The sequence below is a fragment of the Hyperoodon ampullatus genome (assembly GCF_949752795.1).
Source record: "Hyperoodon ampullatus genome assembly, chromosome: 6".
In the NCBI taxonomy this organism is placed as follows: Eukaryota; Metazoa; Chordata; class Mammalia; order Artiodactyla; family Ziphiidae; genus Hyperoodon; species Hyperoodon ampullatus.
The window spans coordinates 37,317,717-37,329,741 of NC_136919.1; the positions used below are offsets into that span (position 1 = coordinate 37,317,717).

General features: G+C 35.4%; 1 protein-coding gene across 1 annotated transcript in view; it reads left to right on the forward strand.

Annotated features, from left to right (window-relative positions):
- The window catches only part of KIAA1958, a gene marked incomplete at its 3' end in the record, with an annotated part of 85,453 nt that overhangs the window by 42,511 nt on the left and 30,917 nt on the right, over positions 1 to 12,025 (forward strand). Inside the window, exon 3 of the mRNA XM_079706254.1 lies at positions 648 to 731. Coding sequence (XP_079562380.1) covers positions 648 to 731 — 84 coding nt within the window. The remainder of the gene's footprint in view (positions 1 to 647; positions 732 to 12,025) is intronic.

Below are 12,025 nucleotides of genomic sequence, written 5' to 3' on the forward strand. Positions count from 1 at the left end.
TATCTATGAGTCTGTTTTCATTTTGCAAAACACAAAATATTTTTATCACTTATTGTAAACTGCCCTGCAATTACATATAGAATATTTATAAACCACGTTTACCTGAATTGTTGTAGAATGTGTCTCGTTAACTGCTGTAAATGATCTATTTAGTAATTTTTAAATATAGATCTCTAGAGATAATGCTAAATAACAGATTCAGATATTTTTGTTTAATTCAATAAAATGGAACCAGTACAACCTCTGGTTTCACAAATGAAGTGATTTAAAATAAATATGTTGCTCTGATGGGGCCCTCGCACACTGCATTAGGGTAAATAGCACAGTTATGTCTTTTTTCCTAAAACGAAGGCTGCCTCTAATCCCACTCTTTCCACAAATCTTCGTGCACTAAACTATGTGCCAATGACATGAGAAGCTCATTTTGATTGTAGTGGGCCGTCTCTTGTCTAGTACATCATTTGTGAAACTGAAGTTGGCTATTATAATGCAACAGGTATGTAAATAACATTTATTAGTGATCTCTGTAAAATTGATTCCTTCTTTCTCTTTTTCATTATAAAAGAAAACTTTATTTCAGAGTAGAAAGTGCATTGTCTGAACTCATCAACACCCTCTTTATCCCTCCCCTCCCCAATTTGTTGCAGACCAGGATGAAAGAGCAGCTGAGCTCAGCAGAGAGCAGAATGAGAAAACCATCCGGAGCACGCAGACCGCGCTCCGCAATTTCCGGGAGTTCCTCATCTCCAAGTATCCTTCTGAAACAAGAGAGATTTATGTCATCCCTTGCAAGGAGTTGGATGCCTACCTGGCCTCTTTCTTTGTGGATGCCAGGCAGAAGGATGGATCCGAGTATGAACCCAACAGCTTGGCCAATTACCAGTGTGGACTTGAACGGTACCTAAAAGAACACAGGTATGGCTACAGTATCACCAGGGATAAGGAATTCAAGCGCTCCCAAGAGGCCCTGAAACAGAAGCAAATTGAACTCCGCTGCAAAGGAAAAGGAAATAAGCCACACAAGTCCATGAAGCTCACCTTTGCTGATGAGCTCATTCTGCGGAAAAGGGGACTGCTAAGCCGCTATAACCCTGAGGGTCTGCTCAACCTCGTCTGGCTCAACAACACAAAAGCTTTTGGGCACTGTACGGGCTTCCACGGGTCTACCTTAAAGTGGGGTGATATTCGGCTCCGGGTAACAGAAACGGGGCTGGAGTACTTGGAGTGGATGGGTCAAGACACTGGTGACCTAAATGCCAAAACCAAGAGGGGGGGGACAGACTCCCGTGTGTATGCCACCCAGCATGCTCCACAGACCTGCCCCGTCCAAGACTATAAGGAGTATGCCCAGCGGCGGCCTCCTGCTATGCGCTATGAGGATGCCCCTTTTTACCTGTCCATTAAGCCGGTCGTGAACTTGGCGGCTCTGCATTGGTACAACTGCCAGGCCCTCGGCAAGAACAAGCTGGCCAAGATGGTGAAGACCATGTGCGAGAAGGGGAACATCCCTGGCAGGAAAACCAACTTCAGTGTGTATCAGAGCTGCAGCACCTTGTCCGAGGCCCAGAGCAACCAGCTGGTGCTTATCTGTAACAATCTGAGCCAGCAGGCCGCCCAGTCAGTGGCCGGGCACTCCAACAGCGGCAATTTCATCGTCTCTGCCTCCTATGACTCTTCCTCAGACACTGCTTGACCAGGTGGCTTGAGCAAGACCCCAGTCTGGTTATTGAGTCCAGAGAAACTGTGTTTAAACACTCGTTCCCTTTCCTCGGCCCTCAGTGTTAACTTTATAAGAATATAAATATATAATATATTTTTCTTTTTACAAATAAGCCAATGGAGATAGTTTAGTATTACTAACGTAGTATTCATAGGCTTAAAACAAATGTACTCGTGGTGATTAAAGATAATTACTGTTATAGACTTTACAAAACCATAGTGGTTCTCAGGCAACACAAAGTAGAGGAAGAATTCCGTTTTTTAAAAAAATTATCAAAAAGGAAACTGAAAGTCAGCCTAGATACTTGTGTCCTCGACTCCTGCTTTTCCTTCCCACCCCACCTCTCATTTTTAGTCTACTTAATAAATGGCATTATTTTTTTAATTTTTAAAATTCTACATTAATCAGGAGGAGACAACACTAACTTTACTGCTTACACAAAACTGTCAGATCCAGAATAAGAAAGTGTTGGTATAAGCCAGAAAAATTATTTACATACTCTTTTTGTTTTTAAGCATAATTAGATTTTAGTTTCTGTGCCTCATTTTTTGCAATTTATGAAAATCTAGGTGTTTAGCTAACTTCTTTTGGGGGCAGAGGAGGGTAGAAGGAGGGAATAAAGGTGCCATTCTTTTTGGAAGCTATATAATTTAAAAATAATATGCGAAGTCCAATATTATGGCAAAAAAGACTGTTACTAGCTCATTTTTACTGTTGTGCTTGAACCTGGATAGAATTTTTTTGTTGTTTTCTAAGAAATCAATGTAAATGAAGTTTGATTATCAGATTTACAAGAAATTTAAAACTACCAAAGCTTTGAAAATGTTCCCAAGCATTAGATTGTATGTCAAACATAAAGAGAAAGTAGAGAATGGAAAAGTCTTACTAAAAATCTAGAAGCACTAGTCAAGACAACAAAAACCTCATACTCTTCAAAGCTCAAATCCCCTGAATTATTTATTTATAAGCATTGAACTTCAGTCTGTTTTCCCTAGGGGATTACTTGACTGTAGTTGAGATCAAAGGAATATTGACACTCATTTTAGGTAACAACATTTTGTTACCAAATTTAGCTGAATTCAAAGAATTCTTGAAAATGTGCAGTTTCTTCTACAGTAAATACAAATGCATTTATGTGTGATAATCCTGCAATTATAATAATTATAATTTTGGTTAACTCTCTGTGGTGGTTTTTCCAAGGTCTTTATTTTCAAGCCTATGGTGAATTATTAGTTGAGATACTTCAATAATAAAATAATTTAGATGAGCTAGGTTCCTATCTTGTATAATCATTAACACATTAAAAAAAATCCAAATCTTAATCACTTTGTTGGATCTGGGCATTCTATTGGGAAGTATTTGTTCTTCAAAGCATCCTCGTAATTCACATTAGCTAGGAAGGTAGGTGGTATTTTATGTTTTAATTTATTGTACGACCAGGACAAATTTCATTTTGATTTGCTTTGCTAAATCATAATGTTAGCTGAGCTTTCCCATGGCTAGGCAGCTTTTCCCAACACTAAAACACATAAAGACCTATTACTCTAAGCTGTGACCTTTCCTTTGGCTCAGGAGTGGGAAGTCTGCCGTGGCCTTTGTGTTATGCAATCTACTTCATTTCATAACTTTCCTTCCATAAAGAGGCATCCAGAAACAAGAAGAAAGAGCAGAAGATACTTTGCTTTTATTTTTTTGTATTAATACTGATGGTAGCCACCATTTTTGAGCCAGTCTGTGTGCCAGCACTGTGTGTGCTAAGTGACTTACATGCACCACTTATATAAGTAATACTAATTTATGAAAATTAGAAAATCCAGATAAGCATAAAGAAAACAAAATATGTACTCATAAGTCTGCCAGCCAAAAATAACCACTGTTAATATTTTAGTAAATATTTCTTCAGACATTTCAATACATACATATTTATTTCTGTATACATGATCTTTAATCCTTTCAACAACTTTGAAAAGAAGGTTAATTATCTCCATTTTACGTTGAGATCAAGATGTAGCAGGTTATAGCTAAGGAGATGGTACTGTCTGTCATCTGACTCCAGAGTTTTTTTTTTTTGTTTTTTTTTGTTTTTTTTTTTTTTGCGGTACATGGGCCTCTCACCGCTGTGGCCTCTCCCGTTGCGGAGCACAGGCTCTGGATGCGCAGGCTCAGCGGCCATGGCTCACGGGCCCAGCCGCTCCGCGGCATATGGGATCCTCCCAGACCGGGGCACGAACCCGTATCCCCTGCATCAGCAGGCGGACTCTCAACCACTGCGCCACCAGGGAGGCCCCAGAGTTTTTTCTACTTACCTTTCTGAGTTCCAACCCGTAATTGGTTTCCAGTGATTTGAGCTGGAGATGAGGACACGGTGTCTTCCCATCTCTCAAGTCTGTCTGATTAAAAGGAAGGCTGAGTGATCTTTCATGAAGGCACACAGTGTCCCCTTGTCCCCCCTCTTCTGGTCATTTTGAACCACAGAGCCTCATTCTTCCAATTATCTTAACAAAACCTTCCTCTTCTCCTTACCCTGTAATGGGCTCAGAAGTGCACATGACAGCCTACTGTGAAAGAACTCTGTTTTAAAAATAAGTTGTTTTTTTTTTTTAACATAGGTTACCTCTCATTTTAAAAAAAAGATTTCTGTAAAACATTTAAAATGTGATTGTGCATTTTGTTTTTGCATTGACATACTTTTAAAAACTCTTGATTTGTTTTTGACAGCTAAGGAAGTTTGTCATGGGGAAGAAGGTTAGTCAGTATGCACTGAGAAAGCAGAACTAGGAAATTTTGAATTCCTGTTTGTGTATATTGAGGTACTAAACTGAAAATCTCTCTTATTTAAATAAGAGATGAAACTATAGCAGTTTCATTTAGAAGAACGCAGATTGAGAATGTGAATTATTTTTTATTTATTTATATTTTGCTTTGATAACTCAAACCAAATAGGAACGTTGTGACATTTAAATTTGGAAAACTTTTCTGAAGAATGGCTTGGTATAATTTTAGCTGAATTATTGTAACTCTTTGGGATAATTAAACTATGAAAAATTATCGGCAGCTACCTCTAAATTTTGTGTTTTTGTACAAACGATACTGAGGATATACTACTGCCAGATACCATATTTATTATTTGCTATTTTAACTTTAAAAAAAATTACATCCATACTGCAGCAGTGGTTGATGCCAAAATCGTGTATGTGCTTTAGCAAAAATTCAACAGTCTAGCAGGTGTTCACTATAACTGAACATGCTGCCTTTCCAGTCAATCCTGTGGTTCATACAAAAACAATAAAACTGTATTTGCAGTTTACGCTTTAAGGTCAGTGTAATGTCATGTAAGAAATTCCACAGTGCCCCTCACATGACTCTGGAAGTTTTGCACTGTCTACAACAAAAATGCCAAACCCATCTGTCAGCATTTGGATGACATAGCTGCATAATTGTTTTTCTTCTATATTCATGGGAGTGACTGGCTATTGAAAATCATAGATGGTAGCAGTTTAAAAAAAAAACCCATAATACTTGAAAAGGTTAGAGAGAGTCAGGATGTTTATCCAACAGAGTTTATTCTTAAGAGTCCATCTGTTATCATGGTTAGTAGGTGTGGTCTGAATATGATTTATAATATATCAGGTACTTAAAATATTTTTATTATAGTTACTTTTCTCTGTGTTAAATTCCCCATGTTAAATCACTTCCTGATCTACAAAAGAATAGTCTGAAAGTTTTCTAGTATAGATCAGGTCTCTGGTTTTTCAACTAGATCATGGTTAGGTGATACTTTCATTGAATTAATTTGTCTAAGTCATATGGCTTAGGTTCTAGATGCCATGAAATCAGATGACTTCACTGAGATGAAAATTTATAGTTCTATCAACAAATATTTGAGCACCTAGTGTCTAGACACTAAGAGGGGTACAAAGATATATAAAATAATTCCTGCTTTCAAAACGTTTGTAAAAGATACTGTAATAAAAGTTTGGTTTCATTTTTGAGAGCCCAGCAAAAAACTCTGCCAATACTATTTTGCATAGTTTCTCAAATTTTGTACTCACACAGTTGGTCCATTATTTAGCCATTGAATATATTGGTTTGCTGTAGAACACATAATACTGCTTTGAGTGTTTTGTGGAGGATCTTTTAGAGCCTGTTTTAAAGTCAATAATAAGGTAAAGCCATTTCTGCACCATCCATGTGTTCACATAGATGCACACATGCATAAGAATGTGCAGACTGTCATCAATGAGTGTCACTTATTAAGTACTTACAATGTACCATGGTACTGAGTGCTTTTGTAAGTTGTTTCACTTAATTCTTACAAAAGTCCTGTGAGGGTAAATATCATTATTTCTTTTATAAATGAGGAAATCCAGAGAAGTCAAATGGGTTGCCCACATTACTTAATACATAAGGGTATCAGGATCTGAAACTATATCCAGCTACCACTAAGCACTAACCTTTTTTGCTGTAGCTGCCTGTTCACAAAGTGATTTACTGTGCTTCTTTAGATTCTCTGAAGTGATAAATTATAAGTGGAATCCCTGGTGTAATAAAATCATCAATATTCTTTCAACTCTGAATTGACTGAGAGCAGTGCCATCACCTGGCATGTTTGTTGGCATAAAATTATATAGGCCCCCTAACTGTGGTTATTTTGAGATGGAACATTCAGCAAAGTTTGTTTCCCCTTCACCATGAGTAGAGAGCAAAAGTTTGTGTCATTCTTTAAAGAACTCTTAATTTTGTCATGGAGGTGAATGTGTATATGGACAAATAATTATATATATATAAAATATATATGTTATATATAATATATATATTATATATTATATATATATATTTTTTTGGGGGGGCTGTGCTGAACAGCACGTGGGATCTTAGTTCCCCAACCAGGGATCGAACCTGCGCCCCCTGCATTGGAAGCATGAAGTCTTAACCACTGGACCAGCAGGGAAGTCCCTAATTATATTTTTTAAACAAATGATTGTCCTTTGTTTTTACCCCATATAAACCAAAAATCCTATTTCAAAAGAGTTCCTTATAATTCAGACAGAGAAGGGGGAAGTTCTAGGCAGAGGAAATACCTCTCTTAAGCCCAGAAGCTGATATAGTCATCCACCAGATATGAATATTGATTGCCAATCTGCCAGGGAGTTTGGTCTTCTCTACAAATTGGTGCCAGCAAATTAACTATTTAATAGAGGATTTTGTTATTATTTTGTTTTTTAATCAGTCAAGATTGTTTTTAACAGGAAGCTTTTGGGGGAAAATACTATCTTTATGATTCTCAGTATTAGAGATCAACTAAAGCCATTCAGATTTTTTCTAGTTTGACTATCTCCACAGTTTTAGATATTAAAGACAAACAGTTCTGATTTCAGTCAGCCTTCTTCTGATTGGTTTTCTTTATCTACAGGAAAAGAGCACTTTGATCTTTATTCCTCTAGCCAAAACAAAGCTGTAATGCTTAACATCTATAAATAAATACTCTCTACCATGTGATAAAGGAAATAAATTTCTAAGCCTAGGGGAAAAAATCAAGGGGAGTGTATGATAATTTATTATATTAAGGTATTTTTTAAAAGGTTCATTCATGAAAAACTAGTTATAAATACTAAGGAATTAACAAGTTCTGTATCAATCAGTTTAAAAGATTTTTCTCCAACAGAACTTCTTTATACAAGATATATCTCCACAAATCTACCATATGATATGATATAGATAGTTACTTAAGAAATACATCATTGGCAAGGGCATCCTCAATTGTTTTTTGTTGTTTTTCTCTTAATGCATGGTATTCGAATAATTGCTTCTCCCCATTGGATCCAGCCAAGATGATATGAATACATAGTTTTTCATAAGGCAAAGTGATGAAGATAGGATGATTTTAAGAGATCCTTGCCATAGAACATAACTGGGGTAAAGAAATGTACTGCATATATCATCCTTTGGTGGTTGGTGTATTTCTACTGATATAAAAACAGAAAAGAGAGGATGATATTGATAAACTGCCAACAACTCTGATTTTACTTTTTTAAGCAGAGGAAAGATAAACAAAATTTCTCATACTCCATCCTGTTTGTAAGTTGACTAATTGGGCCTGCCAAAGCTGAAGAAAAGACCTAATTTGGTACTGAAGATTGCATTATTTTTTTAAAAGAAAGCATTTTAATACATTTAAATTGAGTTTTTATGTAAACCATGCCTTTGTTGAATTAGACTCAGTTTTAATTAGGTCAGAGTACTAATTTGATCAGAATATTAATTAGGTCAAAGTATTAAAGTAACCATCATCTTTGTTGAGTGAATTATAATCATAGAGGCTGGACCTGGAAAAGACCTAAGATCATTTAGCCCAGTGATTTTTCAGTGCTGTGAAGAATAGGAGTCATCATGTCTTCTTGGGGGGAGGGGGCAAGGAGGCCAAAGAGATGGATGGAGATCGTAAAGGGAACACGTCCTGAAACACAGATCCCCTGGGAATTCTCATGTTCCCTATGCCCCTACCTTCCTACTTTTAGACTCACTAGACTGGATGACCTACTACCTCTATTACACATCTTTCATGTGTGTCAGGCTGGAAAATAAGATTCAAAACATCTAATCTAATCCATCCCTCTTCTTTTATGGAAGAGAGAATCAGTCCCAGAGAGATTAGATGAATGCCCAGGTGCACACACTTTGTTAGAATCAGAGCTAGAACTAGGATCCAGGCACCTTGACTTCCAGTCCATAGGTAGGGTTTAGGGAGGAAAAACAACCCCACCTTCCCACTGAGTAAGAAGGGGTATCCTTGTTTTGAAATTTTTAATAGTGTTTTAAGCTCTCAATCAAGTTTCTATTAAGGACTAGATTCAAGCTGCCAGTTTCCAAATAGGCTATTTTGCACGTGAACTTTTTTTCATTGTGTAATGTTACACCTTAATTTTTAGCAACTTCTCCTTTTGAGATTTGATGGGATAATCTCTAACTGTAATCACCTTTTATTTTAAGGAACAGCTCTCAGCCTACTCCATTTATATTATTTTCATTTCTGGAGGGGAAACAAACTACAGTTTTCAAGTATATGAATTCCAGTTATAGATTATGAACTGAAAAGTAACTTTTTATTTAAAGTGGTATTCTTTTGAATACCCAGCTACATAGCATCTATATTATTGGTTTTGAATGCAGTCTACTATACCCTTTTTTAGTCTATGGAAAGTATAAAAAATCATCTTGAAGGTTTGGAACATTTTCAATCAAAAGGATTAAATTTCTGTCAACGTAATTAGGATGTTTCTGAAGTGAATTTACTTAGAGATAGGAAGGGGAAAGAAAATGAGAACTAATGAAAGAAACCTGCAGCAGGAAGACATAGAAATACAAACTATTTGTAAATTCTTATATTACCCAGCTTACTCTTCTAAAAAGGAATTCAAACAAGTATTTTTTAAATCTCACAAATTTTTATTTTATAAATTATGTTTACCAGATCATAGTTGAAGAAAAAAGATGAAATTCTAGGATGTTAAAAAAAAAGGTACAGTGGAATTATTTGTCTTTTGAATTCAGTGTTGAATTTCACTAGACTTCTAATGTTCTTTGTATTACACTGGAATTAGAAATTTTTACCATCATACACTCATTTCAAAGAGCTTTGAAAATGTTTTGGCATAGTTTATTTATTTGTGGTAAGTAGAATTAGGAAGAATCAGCAATATAGAATCCTAACAGTAATTGTGCATACTGTATTTAAGTGATTTTTATGCCTGTTTACTTTCTGTGATTCTTAAATTTTATAAATCAAATACCTTAACATACTTCCACTAGAAATTAATTTATAATTGATTATTTATACTGGATAAAGTAGCAGGTTCATCTTAGTATTAATCCACTCAGATTAACTGAACTTTTATATCTACAATTCATTATATTACAACTTTTTAAATAGCATTTATAACAAAAGAACTTTTGTTTTATAAAGTATTTGTTACAAAAAAAAACACCATCTTGCCAAAAACCATTACAATTTCTATGCATTGTGTATATTCAGTGATGTCATTGTTGAGATTTTGCATGTTTTAGGTGCTCTTTCATATGTGTGTTTGTGGTATTTATGTGGAATTGTTAACCATTGCTGCTATCACTTATTGTAGTTAAACTGAAAAACTGTGCTAAGAGGCTGTGCCGGTCAACATTTGTGTGACTTGTGAAAGTATGTACTTAACTGTTTAATATTTTGAACCAGCACTTAGTGGCCTCTACAGAAGGAAATGTTATAGTTGTCAAGTGATGCCAACTTCAAAATCTTGCTTCATATGTATAATTCCAGGTCAGCTTTCCTTCTGCACTTTCCCCAACTCTTTGAAAGGGAAACATTTGCAAAAAGAGAAAGCAAGAATTCTGAACTTTCCTAGTATTCCCCACCTTAAATCTTTTTTTTTCCCTGATACTTGAGAAATTCAATAGAATGACAATGTAGCAGCATAATTTCCCTTGATCTAGATATTTTAGGTTGAACAATGTAATAACAGAAGACTATGAGGCGCATACGTTATCTTTGTTGGTTATCATGGCGTATTGTTTGAATCGCATTTAATAAGAATATTTAGTATTTTTATTTATGAGGCTATGGAAACCTCAGAGTTCCCAAATATTAACTTTTATATTCAGCATTTGCATAGACTTACTTAACATATTTGGTTGCCTTATGACCATCAGAAATTTTTCATGCCTACTTGTCTTTAGTTTGCTTCCTGGTATTTCCAGCTTGCCTCAGCAATTCCAAGCAAACTCTGACATTAGAGAGAACATTATTTCAATGGATTAATTCTACTATACTTTGTTAAATGGGGAAAATATCATTATACTTTATTTATACATGTATACTCAGAATGGAAGGGAAATATCATAAAATGTTAAGAAAAGCAGGCTCTTCCTTCCAACATTCCAAAACTCACTTAATGCAGGGTTTCATTCTGACTGTTCAGTGAGTTTATAATTATAAGATTCTTTTAATAAAGGGACAGTCTCCTTAGTTACATAGAGGCTTTCTGTGTGACTCTCAGATATATGGTGGCAGCCAATGCTGTATTTGGAAACATTGCTTCTGAAATTGCTGATTTAATTCTAAGAATATTAAAATGAATTCAAGGCCCCTGCCACATCTTTGCTCACAGGAAAAGAAAGGCATATTTTAACTGTGAGCGTTTTCTCCAGAATATGCTTTAAACATTTGTCCCTCAATGGAGGTGACAGAGCAATAAAAGGAAATTCAATTATGTATGTTCTAAAGAAGTTCCGCCCTTGTCCAGTGGCTTCCAGAGTGACAGTAAAATATTTCTTGGTTCCTGCATTGGGAGTTTTCAGGCAAGATCTTTGTACTTACAATTCCTTTTATATTTTGAACACCAAAGATTATGGCGTGATATGTCCTGATATGATGATTAACAGTTTCTATTAGATAGTAATGGACACATTTATTTGAATCCTGCTCTTGGGTTTATTTACCCTGTTTGGGTCTTTTGTACTTTTTGTATGTCTGTCCTGAGGCCTTTATGCCTAGGGCAATTTTTTAATCAAATAATACATATATATTTATTAGGTTTCTAATTTATAGAGTTTGTTTCCACCATGACTTTAACCTTTTTTTCACTGCTGATATTAGACATAGATTTGCCAGATTAGCCTCATAGTTTGCACATTTTCGTTGTAATCCGAAAATGTAACTTGTAACCCCATAGCCCTGAAAACTGGTAGATAATGACTAGAAGCATCTTGGACTCAACACAATCACATTTAGAGACTCATTTATCTGTTAAAATAAAGAACTTTGGTGATTTCATAGAATGAATGCTGTATACAACTTAAGTTCTTCCCTTCCATCTTTCTTATAAGAATGATTCTAAAATTCCTTTTATTCTACCACTTAGAAGTTAATTGGGAATAAAAAGGTAGATTTACCAATTTGGTCAGTATAATTTAACACTAGGCATCTGTTTAGAAATATAACCACCACAGTCGATACTTAGAAAAATTTTATGAAAAAGTATGGTACTGTTCTTTGAAGATGGATTTACTTTCCCCCCTTTTGCTAGTCAATTTGATAAATTTTCTGGCCACGTAGCTTTTAACGGATTTATATGAAAAAAACATGTGTGCTTGCTCACTTTTAAAATTCTCTTTTTAAGCTGCTACAATTATAATGTATGAAAGAAAGAAGAGAAAGGTGAATTGAAATTGAGGGAAATTTCTGTTAATATTTAAAATGTGTGACTGTGATACTCTTGGTTAATTAATCTTCTGCCAGTTGATATTTGTAATAAT